At 41.9% G+C, this 22877-nt stretch overlaps 1 protein-coding gene across 1 annotated transcript in view; it reads left to right on the top strand.

Moving 5' to 3' along the window:
* The window catches only part of LYST (lysosomal trafficking regulator), a 409773-nt gene that overhangs the window by 47571 nt on the left and 339325 nt on the right, over nucleotides 1-22877 (top strand). The window contains exons 2-4 of the mRNA XM_082252534.1: nucleotides 1125-1314; nucleotides 7074-7161; nucleotides 14460-16458. Coding sequence (XP_082108660.1) covers nucleotides 1132-1314; nucleotides 7074-7161; nucleotides 14460-16458 — 2270 coding nt within the window. The 5' untranslated portion in view covers nucleotides 1125-1131. The remainder of the gene's footprint in view (nucleotides 1-1124; nucleotides 1315-7073; nucleotides 7162-14459; nucleotides 16459-22877) is intronic.

The raw sequence follows: 22877 nt of genomic DNA, 5'->3' as shown, positions 1-22877 counted from the left end.
ATTTTCAGACATAACTGTAATATATTATGTATGATAGACTCCCTTGTCATAGGCAGGTGACTTGATAAAAGCTCCCTACATCTGCTGTCACTTATGCTGGCACAACCTTTTCCTTCAAAAAAATTTTAATTTTAAGAACGTTCGTTCGATTTTCTAATCGTTAGTGGGGTCAAATGGACGTTCGTTTTTTGACCACAGTGATATGAAACTTTGAAGGAGCAGAAAAGAAAACTTCTTGGTCAAAGGGATTTTCAGACAGTGTATGGTTTTTCATTCAGAAATGACATTAATTTTAAAACTGAATGTTAAAAGCAAGTGAAATTTTTAAACTACATTCCTTTATTCAGCAAATGTACAAAGATTTTTCGTAAAATGCGAAGATTGAGATGTGTATGGCCAGCATAAGGCTCGGTTCACACCTGTGCAGTTTGCTTTTGATTTGTTTCTGCAGTGTTTTTTGCTGTCCATTTTGCACACATAATTTTGCTGCAATGTGCATTTTGCATTATTTATGCTGTTTTTTTTGGCCAATTTGTTGTTGGGCACATTAAAAAAACGTAACCAACAACAAAAATGTTTTACTTGCTGGCTCTGTACAATGGTTTTGCACAGAGCAGCCCTTATTGTATTTTTCTGGGGCTCACCACTGACTTTCTCCTCCCTGCCTTTTAGAGTGCTCCAATAGCAAGCTGCAAAGTATAGTATAGCATGCCACTATGGCAAGGTCTAGAAACTTCTGCATTTTAGGACCACTCACTTCCTGCCTAGGACTACATGGCCCATGATGCATTGCTCCTCACACATTCACACGTTCTCAGGCACTTACTGACATGTATGGATGGTGTACTGAGCTGTATTTCCAGATATGTAAACAAATAATGATCCAAAAAATAATTCTGTATGCAGGTCAACTAATCGGCTAACCAACTAATCGATTATTAAAATAGTTGACAATTGTATGTGTTTTTTTTTTTTTTAACAGACAAATGTTATTGAATCCTGTAGCCTCTTATTGCAAATAACGCCATTTTAAAAAAATTCCGAATACATGTTTTTTTTTTTTTTTTTCTGAAGTGCAAGGGAATGATAGTCTTTAATAAAACATTTTTACTTTCTTATTCCAGCTTCAACATGAGCAGCAACTGTAATTCTGTAGCTCGGGAATTTTTGTCTGATGTCAACAAACTGTGCAGCGAAGGAGGAGAAAGTAAGGATGATGAAGAGGAAGAAAGCCACATGGCCGTTCTTGGAGAGTATTTGTTGTATGGACGTGGACTTGTGCTCCTTACAATGCTCAATGACAGTGTTGATCAGGTAACTTAAATAATCAAGTGTGTAAATGTTTTCCAAAACAGTTAAGGCACCTGTTGTCCTGGTTGCACAGAACTTGGTGAATGATGAACTGAGTAGAGTTAGCTGCAGTATGTTAGAGGTAGAATTCTGTTTCTTAAGGAAGAAGGCAGAGACTATAGATCAGGGGTAATGAATTAAAATTCAAGGAGGTCCGGTTGCTAAAATTTTCTTTGGGCCGAGGTCCGAATCTGAAGTCTGAGCTATGACTCAGAAAGATGGGCAAAACAAAAACGTGTCCATCAGCGTTGCTCTTAACACAAAATATGCCCATTTGAGTGCCCCCTAACATAAAATGTGTCCATCAGCGTGCCCCTTAACATAAAATAAGGAGCACGCTGATGGGCACATTTTATGTTAGGGGGCACTCTGATGGGCACATTTTATGTTAGGGGGCACGCTGATGGGCACATTTTATGTTAGGGGGCACTCTGATGGGCACATTTTGTTAGGGGGCACACTGATGGGCAAAACAAAACGTGTCCATCAGTGTTGCTCTTAACATAAAATATGTCCATTAAAGTGCCCCTTAACATAAAATGTGCCCATCAGAGTGCCCCCTAACATAAAATGTGCCCATCAGCGTGACCCTTAGCATAAAATTTGCCCATCAGCGTGCCCCCTAGCATAAAATTTGCCCATCGGCGTGACCCTTAGCATAAAATTTGCTCATCGGCGTGCCTCCTAGCATAAAATGTGCCCATCGGCGTGACCCTTAGCATAAAATTTGCCCATCAGCATGGCCCTTAACATAAAATATGCCCATCAGTGTGACCCTAACATAAAATAAGGGGAACGCTGATGGGCACATTTTATGTTAGGGGGCACTTTGATGGGCACATTTTATGTTAGGGGGCATTCTGATGGGCACATTTTATGTTAGGGGCACTTTGATGGGCACATTTTATGTTAGGCGGCATTCTGATGGGCATATTTTATGTTAAGGGGAACTCTAATGGGCATATTTTATGTTAAGGGGAACTCTAATGGGCATATTTTATGTTAAGGGGAACTCTAATGGGCATATTTTATGTTAAGAGCAACGCTGATGGACACGTTTTGTTTTGCCCATCAGCGTGCCCCTTAACATAAAATGTTCCCATTAGAGTGCCCCTTAACATAAAATGTTCCCATTAGAGTGCCCCATATGTTAAGGGGCACTCTAATGGGAAAATTTTATGTTAAGGGGCACTCTAATGGGCATATTTTATGTTAAGGGGAACTCTAATGGGCATATTTTATGTTAAGAGCAACGCTGATGGACACGTTTTGTTTTGCCCATCAGCGTGCCCCTTAACATAAAATGTAACCATTAGAGTGCCTCTTAACATAAAATGTTCCCATTAGAGTGCCCCATATGTTAAGGGGCACTCTAATGGGAACATTTTATGTTAAGGGGCACGCTGATGGGCAAAACAAAACGTGTCCATCAGCGTTGCTCTTAACATAAAATATGCCTATTAGAGTGCCCCTTAACATAAAATTTGCCCATCAGCGTGACCCTTAACATAAAATAAGGTGCACGCTGATGGGCACATTTTATGCTAGGGGGGACTCTAATAGGCATATTTTATGGGGCACTCTAATGGACACAAATGTGTGCCCCTTAACAAAATATGCCCATCAGTCTGCATTTTATAAAAATGTGCCCCACATACCTTTGGGAGCAGAAAATGCGGGAGCCAGGAGCAGCGAACATCAGAGGGGCAGGGCGTGCTCGCGGCTAGGCTGAGTGTGAGAGTCAGGAGCCGCAGTTAGGAGCAGGGGGGCGGGGCCCGCTCGTGACGTCACGCCCCAACTCGCGGCTGGCTGGGAGGGAGCCGAAGAAAGAAGCAGGGGGCGGGGCCCGCTCGTGACGTCTCGCCCCAACTCGCGGCTGGCTGGGAGGGAGCCGAAGAAAGAAGCAGGGGGCGGGGCCCGCTCGTGACGTCTCGCCCCAACTCGCGGCTGGCTGGGAGGGAGCCGAAGAAAGAAGCAGGGGGCGGGGCGCACACACGTAATGTCACTGGTTGCTGGGACACCCGCGGTCCCAGCAAACTAATTACTTACAGTGGCGGCCTGACGGGTCCGGGCGGAAGCATCGTGCGGGCCGCTCCTGGACCGCGGGCCGCCATTTAGTGACGGCTGCTATAGATTATTTTACGGAAAAAAATACATTCTGTACAAAACTGTGAACCTATGTAGTAAATTTAGCGTTATGTGGCTTTATAAGGAACCATTCACTAAATTGCACTGTAAAATTTCTAAGGATAGGCATAATAAACGTGAAGTCAGATGTATGGGTGTGATCAAACTGCTTGGTTACTTTTCAGCTGACTTGCTATGCATATGCTAACTTTCTCTCTCAGGGATGCATCCTCTCTTTGGCTGATAGTAAGGCATCAGGGTTCTTAAAGCGGAGCTAATGTGCGAGACTTTGTATGTCTCTTTCGTCAAAAAGCCTCTTTTACAATTCGGAGGATATTCGACAATGAGTACATCTGGTTTGTATAGGAGTCTGTTGTGCTTGGATAGAGTTGTTTTAGCTAGATTTAGAGGGAAGGACACGTTGGAAAGAAAATTGGGGCAGATTGGTCAATGATTGCTAGATACGGATAAAGGAAGAAATGGCATTAAGTAAAATATATGATACAATAGGGGGGGGGGGGGGTAGAAGAGCACGTGCGCCTCTCCTCTGTAACTCAAAAATACAGCACTGAGTGGCCAGTCACCAGGCCCATGGGGTTAGCTGAGACAATCCATGGCCTATGAAAACCCCTACTGAACTAACTTGGAGCTTACACAGGCCTTTCTTTGCTTTGCTCAGGGGCTAAAGCAAGTAGGAGGGGTAAGAGTAGATAATGAGTTTAAGTAATGTAGAATGTTTTTATACAGTTCCACAAAAACATCTGTGTAGGCTGGACTGTTTAGTACAGGGGTCTCCAAACTGCAGCCCGTGGGCCGAATGTGGCTTTTTGCTTGACTTTGTCTGGCCCTTGGGGTACTATTTCTTCCACTGACCCCCAAACAATGGGGTACTATTTCTCCCACTGACCCCCAACCAATGGGGTACTATTTCTCCCACTGGCCCCAAACCAATGGGGTACTATTCCTCCCGCTGCCTCCCCAACAATGGGGTGCTATTCCTCCCGCTGCCTCCCCAACAATGGGGTGCTATTCCTCCCGCTGCCTCCCCAACAATGGGGTGCTATTCCTCCCGCTGCCTCCCCAACAATGGGGTGCTATTCCTCCCGCTGCCTCCCCAACAATGGGGTGCTATTCCTCCCACTGCCTCCCCAACAATGGGTTGCTATTCCTCCCGCTGACACAAACGATGTAAACATTTTTTACTCCCACCGACCATAATGCCTACTGAATTGTACTCCCACGTATGCCAGTGCATTTTATACTCCTGCTGGCTAAAGTGCGCCCCCCCCCCAAAAAAAAAAGATTTAATGGAAACCTGGCCCTTTGTTTCAAACGTTTGGGGACCCCTGGTTTAGTAAATGGATAGAAAACTGTCTTAAAGAGAAACTATAATGATCTTGGGTCTTGTTTTTATATAAAGAAAAATTGCTTTGCAAATGAAAGGTCTATTTACAGTATCTCACAAAACTGAGTACACCCCACACGTTTTTGTAAATATTTGATTATATCCTTTTCATTCATATGTGTAGTGAGAACATAGGGCTAAAGTTAGAACTTCATATATGGTTAGTAATTCCAGCTCAGAAACAAGAGTTAGTACTACAGCTAGGCAACTAAGGTTTTCCTAAAGAGGGGTCACCAATAGGTAACATGACGTGTTTACTTAAAACAGATGGCAGAGTAAGGCTCTCTCTGTCTAATCTGGAAAGCTCTATAATACAGTAACAAACAAGTGTAACGTGAAAGTCACAGTAAAAATTACTTTAAGGTAAAGTAAAAACTAAAATGACACATTATGTTCCCTTTTAATTTAAAAATATATATTTTAAGCCTAAGTCTGTTTTTAGCCTATGTATACAGGAAAGATTATTTTCCCACGGTTGAAATGTCCCCAAAGAATCTCCTAGTTTCAGTGATTGCTTTTTTGATTTAAAAAAAAAAAAAAAAAAAAGGTCTAAAAACACAAATTATAGACTATAGAGGGTCCCTGCGCTATCTAGCTGGCGGAGCTGGATTCTGAGGATTGGGAGCATGTCTGGGATTATCCCTTCTCCCACCTAGTTTCTTCTAGGGATCGCTTGATCCAGTTTAAAATATTGCATAGGTTACACAAGATATACCCAGATAGCCTATCGAGCTGCTGGCGTTCTCAAGCAGATTCATCCACCTACTTGCATATGATTTGGTACTGACCCCCCCCCCCCCTCTGCAAGTTTATTGGTCGAGTGTCTTGAATTTTATTACTAGTTTAACTACTATCCCTGTACCAGAGAAAGTGGATATATGTGTCTTAGGATTGGTGACTGCCTTGGCCCCCCTCTAGAGCAGTCCATACCCTACTAGGTTTGCTCCATTTTTGTGCCTGGAAATGAATCTGACTTAAATGGAAATCCACCCTGAGCTTGTGGAAGTCATTGGTTAACTCAGTAATTCTTCTATACAAGGAAACGTATCTGAACAGGGGATTTCCTCAAAAGTTCAATAAATATGGGATATTTGGCTAGACAGATAGTACTACTGCAGAACTGGATGGCGGCTTCTCTTAGAGTGTACGGTTTCTTTGTAGTCCATGATCCTGGTCCTGGCGTGTCCTGCTAGAGGCCTCGGATCCTTGGGCTCCTGGGAGTGGTTAAAAGGAGGGGACTAGCCACTGACAATATGATAGAGCTATACTTTACCCATATTAGCCGTGCATATGGTATGCAGAGCACTCATAATTCTCTTTTGGTGCAGCAAGCTTAGGGTTTTGTGTTTGATGTTTTTTTCACTTGTGTGTGTTTGGTTTATATTCTTTCTCTGTTTTTGTTCTTCGAGCCGGGGTATGCCCAGAGTTTTTTGTACTTTTTAAAAAAACAAAACAAAAGGAATTTGCAAAAAAAAAAGGAACACAAAATATAAAGTACTACTTAAATAAAAAAAAAAAAAAAATACATATTCTGTTTTTTGGACCATATTGTTATACAATTACTTTTTAGGAATTTAGGAAATTGTTTTTCTCCCAAATGAATAGATTAATGGTTGAACTTAATGGACATATACCATCTTACCAAAAGTATTGGGACGCCTACCTTTACACGCCCAACTTTATTGGCATCCCAGTCTTTATCCGTAGGGTTTAATATTGAATTGTCCCACCCTTTGCAGCTATAACAGCTTCAACTCTTCTGGGAAGGCTGTTCACAAGGTTCAGGAGTGTGTCTATAGGAATGTTTGACCATTCTTCCAGAATCACATTTGGAAAAGAATGATCAAACATTCACATACACGCTCCTAAACCTTGTGGACAGCCTTCCCAGAAGGGTTGAAGCTGTGATGGCTGAGAAGGGTGGGCCAAATCAATATTTAACCCTACGGACTAAGACTGGGGTGCCATTCAAGTTCATGTGCGTGTATAGGCAGGCGTCCCAATACTGTGTATCCCATTTATTGTATAGTGCATCTATCTCATTGTACTTTGTGGTGATACCAGCACTATGCTCTGTGTACCTAGTACTATATGTATGATTTTTGCTTTATATATTTATATTTTAAAGATACGTTTGCTACTTAGAACATTCTTTTGTTGTAATTAATGTTGGTTATTGTCATTATTACAGGATCTGACGTGTCGTGAGGAGCTTATTACACTTATTGTATCACTTTTACCTCTGGTTTGGAAGATTCCACTGCAAGAAAAAGCAAGCGGTAATTCAGTCATAAGACCTATATAAACTGAATTAAGTAACTGGAGTTTGAATTGTACAATAATAAAGCACTACAGATTTTACTCTCTACTGAATTCTAAAATTATTGCAGCATGAAGTAAACAAATTGAAAAAATAAACACTGAACCCTTTCTGTACTCTGCAGCTTCTGGCTAAATCATTTGTTAAATAAAAAGCTAAATAGTATATTAAATGAATGTACATTAGGCCACAAAGGAATACTCCTATTATCACTTCCCAGGTTGTCCAAAAATGTACAATATTTGCTCTGTACCTTTCTGTAGTGGCAGGCACCTGCACAAGGTCAAGGTTGGGTATGTGACTTGATTGTACAATAGAATTTGTTTATTACAGAAAACTGCATGTACTGTATCTGTTCAGGTACCCACGTTCCTTGTATATTGATTGTTTTAGGGGATACATAAGCAAACAACCAAAACATTCTGAATCTGACTCGGAACAAGTAGGTTTAACCTCACTAGCTGCGTTCTTGTTTAGGCTTAGTTACTCCAAAAGGATTTTGGTCAAAAATACTTGGCCTACTAGTACCTTGGGTAGATTTCAGTAGTAGCACCCTCTGCAGGCTTTTTTTTTTTTTTATTTAAACCTTTATTTAGGTGGTTGTAAAGTCAGGACAAATTTTACCCTATTGCATTCCCTGTATTAAGGTAAAAAATGTCTCACCTGATCTGTTGTATCACACCCTCGCTTTCCTAAATACTTACCTGAGTCTTATTTTGATCTAAGCGCTTTGCCCATCTGCAGCAGGGCTCTCCTCTCTCTCCTCACAGGGCATAGAGGCAGCAGCAGGGACCATTGACTCCTGCTTCTGTCAATCAAATCCTGTGAGGAGGGAGCTGGGGGTGGGACTGAGCCTTGCTGTGTGTGTCAATGAACTCATACAGCTCGGTTTGGGAGTGAGCCTGCAGGGATGCTCACGTAGAAAGTGGCTTCCTATGGTGATGCACTGAGAAGAGGGGGAGCAGAAGACACCTCCAGAATAAGAGGTTTGGGGCCGTTCTGTGCAACACAATTTCAAAAAGCAGGTAGGAATAACATTTATTATAAAAAATATATATAGTTTACAGCCACTTTTACTTGGAAATGCTCTGTTTTGTCCCATTAGCAGCCAGTACTTTAGTTTAATGGTACATTTTCATTTCATATTCAAAGATGCCACAACTTTTGCTTATGTTCACTTAAATTATAGAGCACACTACATAACTTGGAGCATTTACTAGAGTGATTAATTGCCCTATCAGAGGATTGTGGCAGTCTACCCTATTTTTTGTCCAGAAAACAGACAGAGAGGGAAAGTGTATAGATATACAGTTGTGCTCATAAGTTTAAGTACCCTGGTAGAATTCTTTATTTCTTGGCCATTTTTCCGAGAATATGAATGATAACACAAAAACTTTTCTTTCACTCATGGTTAGTGTTTGGCTGAAGCCAAATATCAATCAACTGTGTTTACTCTTTTTAAATGATAATGACAACAGAAACTACCCAAATGACCCTGATCAAAAGTTTACATACCCTGGTGATTTTGGCCTGATAACATGCACACAAGTTGACACAAAGGGGTTTGAATGGCTATTAAAGGTAACCATCCTCACCTGTGATCTGTTTGCTTGTAATTTGTGTGCGTGTATAAAGGTCAGTGAGTTTCTGGACTCCTGACAGACCCTTACATCTTTCATCCAGTGCTGCACTGAAGTTTCTGGATTCTGAGTTATGGGGAAAGCAAAAAAATTTGTCAAAGGATCTGTGACAAAAAGTGGTTAAACTGTATAAAATGGGAAAGGGATATAAAAAGATATCCAAGGAATTGAGAATGCCAATCGGCAGTGTTCAAACTCTAATCAAGAAGTGGAAAATGAGGGGTTCTGTTGAAACCAAACCACGGTCAGGTAGACCAACTAAAATTTCAGCCACAATTGCCAGGAAAATTGTTTGGGATGCAAAGAAAAACCCACAAATAACTTCAGGTGAAATACAGGACTCTGAAAACAAATGTTTCAAGATGCACAATAAGGAGGCACTTGAAGAAAGATGGGCTGCATGGTCGAGTCGCCAGAAGAAAGCCATTACTACGCAAATGCCACAAATTATCCTGCTTACAATACGCCAAACAGCACAGACACAAGCCTCAAACCTTCTGGCACAAAGTCATTTGGAGTGATGAGACCAAAATTAAGCTTTTTGACCACAACAATAAACGCTACATTTGGAGAGGAGTCAACAAGGCCTATGATAAAGGTACACCATTCCTACTGTAAAACACGGAGGTGGATCGCTGATGTTTTGGGGATGTGTGAGCTACAAAGGCACAGGAAATTTGGTCAGAATTGATGGCAAGATTAATGCAGTATGTTATCAAAAAATACTGAAGGAAAATTTGCATTCATCAGCCCGGAAGCTGCCCATGGGACATACTTTGACATTCCAACATGACAATGATCCTAAACGCAAGGCCAAGTCGACCTGTCATTGACTACAACAGAATAAGGTGAAGGTTCTGGAGTGGCCATCTCAGTCTCCTGACCTCAATATCATTGAGCCACTCTGGGGAGATCTCAAACGTGCAGTTCATGCAAGACAGCCCAAGAATTTACAGGAATGGGCAGCTTTACCATCTGAGAAGATCAAGAGCTTCATCCACAAATACCACAAAAGACTTCAAGCTGTCATTGATGTTAAAGGGGGCAATACACGGTATTATGAACTGGGGTATGTAAACTTTTGATCAGGGTCATTTGGTAGTTTCTGTTGTCATGATGATTTAAAAAGAGTAAACGCAGTTGATTGATAATAAATGACTTCAGCCAAACACTAACCATGAGTGAAAGAAAAGTTTTTTTGTGTTATCATTCATATTCTCTAAAAAATGGCCAAGAAATCATAAATTCTGCCAGGGTATGTAAACCTATGAGCACAACTGTATTTGATATTCGTTTTTTTGCCTCAAAGAAGCATACAGTCTAATGGCCCTAACCACCAATATACAGGCACATACTATCTACTGTCAGTTTGATGAGACACCAGTTAACCTACCATTGATTTTTTTAGATTGAAAGGAATATGGAGGAAACCCATAAAAACACATAACTAGCATTGGAAAGTTAGGGCAGAAAAACGCAGGGTAGGCTATCGAGTCTACCCCTATATATATATATATATATATATATATATATATATATATATATATATATATATATATATATATATATATATATATATATATATATATATATATATATATACTTCTTTTTTTTTTTTTTTTTGAGTATAGATCAAGGTTTGCCCCAAGCAGATTTGAAGCCATTTACTGTTGATGGTCTCACTACTGCTGCTGGTAGTTTATTCCAAGCATCAACTACCCTTTTTTAGTAAAACAATACTTAATAAGATTCGTTTTGAACTTTGCTCCAGTTAGTTTGAGGTAATTTCCCTGTGTTCTTGGTTTTGGTTTCATATTGAAAAAAACTGCCCTCTTGAACCTTATTCACCCTCTTGATGTATTTAACCACTTTACCACCGGAGGATTTTCCTGCTTAACGTCCAGGCCACTTTTTGCAACTTGGCACTGCGTGACTTTAACTGACAATTGCCCGGTCATGCAACCCTGTACCCAAACAAAATTTACGTCCTTTTTTTCCCCACAAACAGAGCTTTCTTTTGGTGGTATTTGATCACCTCTGCGCTTTTCATTTTTTGCAATATTAATAGAAAAAGTGCAAAAATTTTACAGTTAAAAGAATCCAATATATTCAATTTTTGTCATATATTTAGGCCAAAATGTTTTTAGCTACATGTCTTTGACAAAAAAATTCTCAATGAGCGTATTTTTAACCGCTTTTTACCCCATTCCTGACCAGGCTATATTTTGCGATTTGGCACTGCGTTACTTTAACGGACAATTGCGCGGTCATGTCACGCTGTACCCAAATTAAATTTGTCTTCCCCCCCCCCCCCCACAAATAGAGCTTTCTTTTGGTGGTATTTGATCACCTGTGCGATTTTTTTTTTTTTTAATTTTTGGAAAAAAAAGCGACAATTTTGAAAAAAAAACAATATTTTTTACATTCTGATATATAACATTCCCAAAAAAAAATTTTATAAATCAAAATGTTTTAACATTTTAGGCCAATTTGTTTTCTGCTACATATTTTTGGTAAAAAAAAATCACAATAAGCGTATTTTGATTGGTTTGCGCAAAAGTTATTGCGTTTACTATCTACGGGAAAGATTTGTCATTTTTATTTATTTTTTTTTTCTACTAGTAATGGTGGCGATCTGCGATTTTTTTTTATTTTTTTTTTGCGGGACTGCGACATTGCGGCGGACAGATCGGACCCCTGACTGACATCTTTGACACTTTTGGGAGTACCAGTGACATTACTGCAGTAATCAGTGCTATAAATATGCACTGTTACTGTAATAATGACACTGGCAGGGAAGGGGTTAACACTGTTGGTGATCAAGGGGTTAAATGTATGCCACACTGACGTGTGTGGGGGGAGGGGATTGTGTGACACAGATCGCAGGTTCAGCTATGCTGAATCCTGTAATCTGTCACTGTCTGTCACATAGGAGATCCGCCCGCTTTGTTTACACAAGTGGGCGGATTTCATCACTCGATCCCCGACGATCGGGGAAGAGCGGCGGTGAACACTGCCTCTCCTCCCCTGGCCTGTCTCCCGCTGTGGCTGAATACAGCGGGAGTGAGCTTCCAGCGGCGCGCGCGGCGCCGAGAGAGGGGAGAGTCTGGTGACGTAGGTCAATGTTGCCAGATGATAACGAGCCACATTGCCGCAGTAGCAGCCCAGTGAGCGGTCGGAAAGTGGTTAAAGGTTTCAGTCTTCCCCTTTTCCCTTCTTTCCTCCAGACTGTACATATTAGGTTCCTGAAGTCGCTCTCGATATGTTTTATCCCCCAAACCTTTCACCATTTTTGTTACCTGTCTCTGGACTCGTTCTATTTTATCAATATCTTTCTGTAAGTGAGGTCTCCAGAACTAGACAGATTTTATTTCACTTCCTGTTATGTCTCTGGCATAGGAAGTGAGGAAACAGCTCCCCAAATGAACACATTTAAAAGGGATTCTTAATTATTTCCTGGCTGTATCTAAAAACAAACAAATTGAAAAAAAAAAAACTGGTGTGGCTTTAAATACACTTTAAAATCTTTCTCTAGAATTGGGTATATATATTGTTTGGTAACCTTTATATGAAGGATTTTTTTTTTCATTTTTTAAATTAGACTTTTGGTATCTGGTACGGAGTTACATTTTGCAAAATATTGTTGAATGTAATGTCTTTTAACACAAATCTAAGTACCTAAAGTGTATTTTGCTTACAAGAATGATTGGGTCTCCATTGCCAACCTCTCAGAGAAACGATTTGCTTGGCTATTATGTTGGCACACTAATGTAAAACCATGGTAGTAACTAGTGCCAGTTATGGCAGACTTTAAGGTAAATTGCAAGGTCAACCTATAATGTGTGAGCCCCTACCCACAAGAAAATTACAATATTACAAGAAAATATCACCTGATGTGTGTAGGTGTAAATGTACCTGTGAAGGAAGATGATGTATACTTGCCTTAACCACATTTTCTGCTGGTATTGCCTAGATAAGAGTGGAAATGGAACAAGTGGTGCAAGCTGTTAGCACTACATAAAATGGCAGTCCATATAATAGCACATGGAGGCTATGATAAAGTCTTAAGGTGAGATGAGGAAACAGTCTGAATGCTCAGGGCCAGCCTGTTAGGGAGCAGAAGCGATCTCCAAACATGCAACAAACTAAAGAGAAAACAGGCGCCTCTGAGTTAAGACTGCAATTTAATGAGGCAAACAAATAGTAAAAACTTACATCAAGGTAAGTATAGGCAGACAAGATGGGTCCTTCCGGTGTCCGTGTGGAGGCTGGGGGCTTAGAGTCACCACTGTAGGTCCGGCAGGAAGTGGGGGGTGTCACGGCATTGAGATGGAGGCTTGGACTGCAGGGTGGTGTAACGTTAGAATTCCATACCGTCGTCACTTCCTGTCTGAAACAACTGAGCAGCGCAGCAGTGCGCATGCTCAGAGGCCCGGATACGTAATTGAAGAGCAAAGAATTTGAGAAGTGCGCATGCTCGGTGGGTAGGAAAATATCACGGCACTGTGTGTAATTTTATGCTTGCGGCGGTTAAAAAAAAACACTTCGGCTGCAACATCAATCATCTCCTCTCCTGTCACTTCCCTGATCTCGGGTAATAAATATAAAAGCGGCGGCGGGTGTATGAGATGTAAATGACGGCGATCGCGGCTCCGTGATCTGCTTTTATATTTATTACCCAAGATCAGGGAAGTGACAGGGGAAGGAGCGGACATGAGCCATGATGCAGAGGAGCTGTTTTAATGTAACCGCCGCAAGTTTAAGTACCGTGAGAAATCCATACCCTCCGTAGGAGCACCGGAAGTGACGAGGGTATGGTTTTCTCACGGGTATGGTTTTTTCACGGAACAGTGGCAGTAATGCTCATCCACAGCATTACCCCGGAAGTTCCTGTGGATGAGCATTATGGCCACCCTGCGGTCCAAGCCTCCATCTCACTGCGGTTTCACCCTGCAGTCCAAGCCTCCATTTGACTGCCGTGACACCCCCCACTTCCTGCCGGACAGGAAGCGGAAGAGAGGAGATGAACACAGACCTACAGTGGTGACTCTAAGCCCCCAGCCTCCACACGGACACCGGAAGGACCTATCTTGTCTGCCTATACTTACCTTGATGTAAGTTTTACTATTTGTTTGCCATATTAAATTGCAGTCTTAACTCAGAGGCACCTGTTTTCTCTTTTGTTTGTTCCTAGATAAGAGTGACCTACTACTTCCAGCTAGATCTGGAGAATACATAGTAGCCAAAATGTCATAAGGAGGATGAGTTTGCATTAGATTTAAATGTATTTTCATGTGATTTGGGCTCACTGTATTATCTAGGAATCTTCCTGTGAGTATGGTGATATCATTCTCAAAGACACGGAAGACTGGGCTAAGGCAAGTCGAAATCTAAAGGTTTCTTTTCAGGTACCTTTTGCCCACAGGCACAGCAGATTATTCTTCTCTGCATCCCTAAAATGAAAAGCCAGATAGGCATTGTGACAGCTAGGAAAAAAGGCATTTGCAGAAAGATGCCAGCAGTGGAAGCAACAGTTTTTGTTTACTGCAATTTTTTCCTGTAAGATTCATAACAAGTTATTTATTTTTCATTTTTTTTTTTTTTCCAATGTTTTTAGAGGTTATTTTACCGTCACTTGAAGCGGAACCTTTTGCTACCAAAGAGAGCTGTTCAACGCTGCAAAAGCCTCAGAGGAAAGTAGAGGCTGAAGGGATTTCCTCCTCATCAGACTTCACAAATCTTTTAAATGTTACCTCGCGACACCATAAATCAAGACGCCAGTCCAAAAATGCACCGTCTCACACATCAAAGGATGAAAAAAAGTCACTTTCTACATCAGATTCTGAAGAAGTCCTGGATGAAAAGTCGTTATCTGCGACTAAACAAAGACATGCATCACATGCTTTTACAGCTCACTCTTGGGAGTCAGCTGTATCTGGCAAAAGTTTCCCCCAACAGAATTTGGAATGTAGACCAAAACCAGACCCTAGCTTTCCAAATGGCAATCTTCCAGAAAGACCAGTTTCTCTGTTGGATAAAAACACCTCCCCGTTTGATCTTTGTCGAATATTACTATCTTTGCTTGAAAAAGTTTCCAAGTTTGATATAAAGCTGAATCATAGCATTTCACTTTCCGTGACTGTCATCCCAGCTTTAACAGAGTTCCTTCTAGGGTTTGGTGATTATTATGCATGTGACAAAGGAACATTGGCAACAGGTTGGACTGAGGAACCAGTGGCATTGGTGCAGAGGATGCTGTTACGTACCGTGCTAGGACTACTGTGTGCTGACATTAATAGCAGGGATGTTATGCCAGACAATTTAAAGAAAAACCTTAATGATTTGTTAAAAACAGCCTTAAAATATAAATTGTACCTAAATAACAGGCCTGACGTAAACCACCAAGAGACAACCAAAGATGTTGCAGAAACATTAGAGGTGCCTAGATGTCAACATCAAGCTCTTTTGATATCGGAGCTTTTTGAAGGCATTTTTCAAATCCTGTTGTTATGTCTTAAGTGTGCAGCACCAAATCCTTTATATTTTAGTCAGTCTATAGAACTCTTACATGACTTTGTACAGTACAGTGGATTTGATCTCCTTGAGAAAGCGATCCTATATATGGAGTCAATATGTCTACATTGTGAAAGCCTAAGTTCTCAGGCTTGTGAACATGTATCATTACTCATCAGTAATGTCATAAAAATAATCAGTGTTATCAAAAAAGTCAAATCTGAGCAACTGCATCAGTCAGTGTGCACTAGAAAAAGACATAGGAGATGTGAATTTTCACACTTCATGCATCATCACAGGGATCTTTCTGGTCTTCCGGTTTCTATTTTTAAAAGTCGTGTTAAAGATTCTTTTGAAGAGCATATGTGTGGGGAAGTCCGATACCCTGAGAGAAGTTGTTGTATTGCAGTGTGTGCACATCAATGTTTACGTTTACTGCATCAGGTATCGCTGACCCCTACATGCCTGCAGATTATTTCGGGTATACAGAATGTGGGGATTTGCTGTTGTATGGATCCTGCATCTGTTATTATACCTCTTCTTTATGCATTTAAGATGCCCAGATTAACAAATGTACAACAACACACCCTGGGTCTACTTGCAAATTTAATGTTGGATCAGCTAGGTGGAGGTGAAAGCTCAAATACAGTTAAACAAGCATCATGTAACATATGTGCAATGGATGGTGAACATTTAGCTGAATTGCAGGACACAATTCAAGGCAAATCTGACCCTGCTTTATCCTCAGGTTTGTGCAGATTTCAGGGTGTTCTACCAAGCAGTGGGTCAGAAGACATGATGTGGAAATGGGATTCTTTGGAAGCTTACCAAGAACTTGTCTTTAGTACTGATTCACATCTGAGTTTACCTATTGCCAGACACATCTGCTTCATCATCCGGAAGGGAAATGCAGTAATTCAATGGAAGTTGTACACACTTATCTTTAATGCAGTTTTACAAAGAGGGGTAGAGATGGCACATCATTCTCAACAGATGGGTGTTTCAACATCCTACAGCCATACAAGCAGCTATCAAAAAACAGGACTATCTGAAGAATTACTTAAGGTTTATTTAAAAGTACTTCCAGAATTGCTGAAGTCCAGGTTAGTGTTTGTTTCATTTATTTTCATCTTTGTTTGCCTTCTATATATGTTTCCTTTCCAATCCTTGCATTTGTTTAGCTTCAAGCATTAGAATGATTTTTCAGTAGACTAAAGAACCAAAAGTCAAGCACATGTACTTTAATGACATCCCAGTCTTAGTCCAATGGGTTTGAGTGGGCCCACCGTTTGCAGCTATAACTGGTTCAACTCTTCTGGGAAGGCTGTCCACAAGTTTTAGGATTTTGTCTATGGGAATGTTTGACCATTCTTCCAGAATCGCATTTGTGAGGGCAGGCCTGGCTTGAAGTCTCTGCTCTAATTCATCCTAAGGATGTTCTGTCGGGTTGAGGTCAGGCCAGTCAAATTCCTCCATCCCGAATGTTCTCATCCATGTCTTTATGGGCCTTTCTTTGTGCACTAGTCCAAATCATTTGGTAGAGGGGGGAATATGGTGTGGGGTTGTTTGTGGTAAAAACAGGCAGTTGAGCACTAGTTTTAACTACACCCAGCCTCTCCCCGGAAATGTAACCATACAGCTGGACAGGGCTGTACATGTGTCACAGCTGTGATGCTTTACTTCATGGCCACTGCATCTTTAACTCAAAGTGCAGAGTTTTACATGCAGCACCTATCCAAGGAGAGATGGCACCCCATTGATGGTGGCCGTGGGAGAAACAGTGAATCGGCAATGGTGTCAGTGGGAGAAATAGTGTTTGCTTGGAGATAATTTTATACATCTCGCCTGCTTGCCTCCCTGGCTAATCGCCTAACTATAATGTCGCTGTCTCTGTTGCTAGGATGTGTGTGGTATGGTGGGGGGGGGGGGGGGGGGTCATTTAGGTGTATTGTTAGCATTGCAGTTGTATTCTACAGACTTCAAAAAGCATAAACCTTGAACAAGATTTCTATTCGTTTTGTAAAGAAATATGCAAGATACTGTATATATTAATGATTAATATATACAATAATAATAATCTAACACCTCTGTAGCCCTTGTCCAAGAGAAAGGAAGGTCATTTTTTGTTTCAATATTTTTGTCGGTTTTCACAAAGGAGTAAAGAAATTCCAATAGAGATTTCAAATATAGAACAAAAAGTCATTTTTAAGGCTTTAAAAGAATTGGTGTTTAAGTGGACAAAATCTTATGTTTCACTCATTTAAATTAAATTTAAAATGTTTGGAGTTTTTAAGACTGACAAAATTTTGGCTTGTTATAGTGGACAGATCGTTCCCTGTTGTGCACACTTCCCTTACTGATAATAGTGCACAATAAATCCTAACCTTCCCCAGACTGAATATGGTAATTGCATACTTCCATTCCCTTGGAATAGTGAAGATGTATCAAGCTAATGGCATTTGTATAACCCTTTTCTAGACACCAGTTCTTCCCTAACTTAAGTGACCCATATCTCTCTAAAGCTGTGGCCGTGCACTGATCCAACTTTGGCTGGTTCTGCAGCAAAATTTGGCTGGTTCATTTGATCAACTTCTGTCGGGGACATGTTATACCATTTATAACATCGAAAAAAAGGCACCGGTCCATCCACTTCAATGTATGCTCGTGTGCGTGATTTTTTTTTTTTTTATTCTCTAACAATTTACATAGCCCTGTGTATCCTGACATCTAAAGGTTTTTGAAGTTGTCAACACTCACAAGTATTCAAGAATTGCCCATTCCTTCTATTGCTCTCAAAAACATCAGCACTGTCTTTAGCTTTGGGAGTTTTGCCATTGCCTGCAGCATCAGTGGCTTCCAGGATAGAACAGGTTCTTAAAGTTTACTTGGTGTGTTTATTTAATTTATTTATTTAATGTTAACACATTATAAAACTTAGGGATTGTAAAGATAAAAGGTTTTTTACTTAAATGCATTCTCTGCATTAAAGGGATTGTAGAGTCAGGAAGGTTCTTTTTATCTTAACCACTTTAATACCGCTCACGGTAATACTACTGCGGCAGAGCGGCACGATACCGCTCAGCCACGTAGTATTAACGTGATGCGCGATCACGGCTCCAGAGCGCGCTCCCGCGCGCCGCGGGTCCCGATCCCGATGTCATTCGGTAGGGAACCGATCAGTCATCAGATACTGACCAATGATTTTTGGTCAGTGTCTGTAGATCGGTCCCCACCAATGGCAATCTGTCCCCTGTCTGTGTAATGTAAACACAGACAGGGGAAGTGATGTCACTGTCCTTCCTGGAGTCCTTTCGGTTCCAGGAGAGAGACAGAGACACACCAAAAACGTGAGTTCCACCAAGCAGCACACTGACACACCTCACATAGGTACATTTAACCCCTTCATCACCTCTGATCACCCCCTGATCACCCCCAAAACCCCTCACAGTGAACACTATATACAGTGGTATACAGATATTTTACTGATCACTGTATAAGTGTCACTTGTGAGCGTAGTTTGCGCCTGCGTTAGGCCCAAATAGGGTTAGGGTACCCGCCACCTATCCCCTAATAAAGTTTTTACCCCTTGATCAGCCCCAGTTAACCCCTTCACTACCTATTACTCTGTGCACTAAATACAGTATATAGGTAAATACTGATCACTGTATTTAGTGTCACTAGTGACCCTAATTTGCGCTTGCGCTAAGCCCATATAGGGTTAGGGCACCCGCCACCTATTCCCTAATAAACTTTTAACCGCTTGATCTTCCCCAGTTAACCCCTTCACTCCATATAAATCAGTGCACTAATATATACAGTATATCAGATAACTACTGATCACTGTATTTAGTGTCACTGGTGACCCTAATTTGCGCTTGCGCTAGGCCCGAATAGGTTTAGGCCACCCGCCATCTATCCTCTATAAAGGTTTAACCCCTTGATCTCCCCCAGTTTAACCCCTTCACTTCCCTGTCACAGTGTTCACTATATACAGTGATTACCGATCACTGTATTAGCGTCACGGGTGACACAACTTAGGCTAGCTAGTTAGCGTCAGGGTCCCACTACACCACCGTTACTTAGCGTCAGTTAGAGTCAAGTACACTAACACACACACACCACCGTTACTAGTATAGTGTTTGAACAGATCAATATCTGATCTGATCAGAACTATACTAGCGTCCTCATAATTTAGTGTTCCCCAAACGCAGTGTTTGCACAATCAGCACTGATTCCTGCTAGCACCTGCGTTTAGCCCCCCTGCCCAGCCCACCTTACCCAGGCAAGTGTAGTAATCAATAGATTACTGACACTTCCAAAAAACACAAATCACACAAAACCGCTGCGTTAGCAGAGTCAGGCCTGATCTCTGTTAGCACTAGCAGTTTTTCTTTGTAGCGACCAAATAGTCCTCGACAACCAGGTGCTTTTATTACCTAGTAGTCGCATCACTGTACGAGTAAATTTAGCTACCAAAATGACAAAACGTTCGCTCAGTGATGATGCTATATACAGTATAATGGCCATGTCAAGTGAGAGCGATGGGGAAGCCTCACTGTCAGAATCAGGGTCAATATACGAACCAGATGACAGCAGCGGCTCCCTGACAGATAGCTCCGACAGAGGGGTCCCTGCTAGGGTCAGGCGTACCCGACCCCATTCTGGAGTTGTTGACTTGCAAGAACTGGAGGTTTCTGGTATGCAGCAGAGTGCCAGTACTAGTGCCGCTCACACTTCTCGTGAACTGGCAAGCACGAGCGGCCTAGTACACCCTGGACCTTCAACCAGCACTGCAGTATCACCTGGTGACGTGGCGAGTCACCTGAGTGCAGTTGAAGCTGGTGCGGTGGCTAGCACGAGTAGTGGCCCGCAGCCACCGCGTATCCGAAGACAGGCCCGTAGAGCCCATAGTGTCCTCCCTGAAGCGCTGGCATATCCTAATTGGCAGCCCACAGATTCCACAGCGCCAGTACTTCCCCCATTCACCGCCCAACCCGGAATCCAAGTGCAAACAGCTGGTTTTAATCCCATAAACTTTTTTGAGCTGTTTTTCACTGAAGATCTTTTCAGATCTATTGTGGACCAATCAAATTTGTACACTCAACAATTCATCGCCGCCAACCCAAATTCACCCCTTGCCAGACCATTCGCCTGGAATCCTATTACGATTCAGGAGTTTAAAACCTTTCTGGGCCTTTCCTTCAACACGGGCATTACAAGAAAGAATGAATTGCGGTTATATTGGTCCACTGACCCAATTCATCAAATGTACGTGTTCTCTGCTGCTATGTCCAGGGCTCGATACCAACAAATATTTCGGTTCATGCATTTCAACGACAATGAACTCTGTCGTCCTCGGGGAGACCCTGAATATGATCGGCTCCACAAAATTCGGCCCCTCATAGACCACTTCAATCAGCGGTTCGCAGCCTTGTTTACCCCCCAACAAGATGTCTGCGTTGACGAGTCCCTGATTAAGTTTACTGGTCGCCTTGCTATCAAACAGTACCTCCCCAGCAAGCGTGCCAGATACGGGGTCAAGTTGTATAAGCTTTGTGACAGGGCCACAGGCTATACAGTTAATTTCCGTGTCTATGAGGGAAAAGATAGCACTGTGGAGCCCCCCGACTGCCCAGGCTACATAGGGAGCAGCGGCAAGATAGTTTGGGACTTGGTGTCACCCTTATTCGGAAAGGGGTACCACTTGTACGTGGACAATTTCTATTCAAGCGTGCCACTTTTTAGACACCTCTATCAATTGCAAATTGGCGCTTGTGGCACCGTGCGATCTAATCGCCGGGGCTTCCCCCAGCGGCTAGTGAATGCCCCACTGAGCTCGGGGGAGAGAGCCTGCTTGAGGTGCGAGGAATTGCTTGCAGTGAAGTGGAGGGACAAACGAAACGTTTACGTGCTGTCCTCCATTCACCCAGACACGGCAGTCCAAATTACTACGGTCACCGGTGTTGTTGTTGAGAAACCCCTCTGTGTCCACGACTATAACCGTAAAATGGGAGGGGTGGACTTCAACGACCAGATGATGGGACCGTACTTAATTGCCCGTAAGGCCAGACGCTGGTACAAAAAAGTGTCTGTATACCTATTTCAATTGGCTGTTTACAACGCTTTTGTCTTATACAAAGCTTCTGCTGGAACATTATCCTTCTTTCAATTCCAAGAAGAGATAATCAGAGCCCTTGTGTATTCAGCTGGTGCTCCTGCCCAACTTCCCCAACCAGATGCAGTGAGGCGGCTGCATGAGAGGCATTTTCCGCAATACCTCCCGAGTACCGATACCAAACGATACCCCCAAAAAAGATGCCGTGTCTGCAGCAAGCGCGGATTTAGGCGTGACACCCGGAATTATTGTCCCGACTGTCCTGACCGACCTGGTCTTTGCCACGGTGACTGTTTCTGTCGCTACCACACACTAGTGGATTATTAGCATAGGGTACAGCACGGCACAGTTTAGGGCACATTTACACAGGGTCTCAAAAGATGTTCGATGGCTATCGTCATTTTGAGAGACCCGAACCTGGAACCTGGAACTCGACGTTTGAAGAAAAAAAAAAAAAATACATAAAAGCCAAAAATAGTTGTCGTCTCAGTCATTTTTTATGTTCTTCTACACTTCCTATGTACTTTTAATGTACTTTGTTTGTTTTTCATTCTTTTGTGACCTGTTTCTCTTGCAGGTACTCGTCGGCTACCACGCATTGATTTCATATATTCTGACACAAACAGTGTTTGCGCTCAGCATACATGGATACCTTTGCTGATAGCAGCTGTGGTGATTTTCTGATTTCAGCACTGCAGTTAAAATCCTATTTTGGTATACGTGGATAGCGCCGTGTATACCCATCATTAAATTCAGTGGGTGGTTGTTTGGGCGGTTAATGATGAGAATCCAAAAACTTTTGTTGTGTCAGTCATTTTATATGTCCTACTCTTCCTAATGTACTTTTTTTTAATGTACTTTGTTTGTTTTTTCATTCTTTTGTGACCTGTTTCTCTTGCAGGTACTCGTCGGCTACCATGCATTGATTTTATATATTCTGACACAAACAGCGTTTGCGCTCAGCATATATGGATACCTTTGCTGATAGCAGCTGTGGTGATTTTCTGATTTCAGCACTGCAGTTAAAATCCTATTTTGGTATACGTGGATAGTGTCGTGTATACCCATCATTAAATTCAGTGGGTGGTTGTTTGGGCGGTTAATGATGAGTAATACTACGCATTATTCCTGTGCTGATTTCTGATAGGTTCTCTTTTTTTTCGTTCAGCCCACAGGCTGCATGAAAAAAAAAAAACCTATATGCCAAACAAAGACCAGCAATGTACTGGTACGTTGCTGGACTTTGAGTGGTTATACCAGGATGATGCCTGCAGATTTAGGCATCATCTTGGTATCGTTTTTTACAGCAAGCGGTCGGCTTACATGTAAAAGCAATCCTAGCGGATAATTGGCCGCTAGACTGCTTTTACATGCAGTGGGAGGGGACTCCCCCCCCCCCCCCTCCTG

Source organism: Pelophylax lessonae, assembly GCF_965119305.1.
Source record: "Pelophylax lessonae genome assembly, chromosome: 3".
NCBI lineage: Eukaryota > Metazoa > Chordata > Amphibia > Anura > Ranidae > Pelophylax > Pelophylax lessonae.
This window is presented reverse-complemented; position numbering and strand designations above follow the sequence as displayed.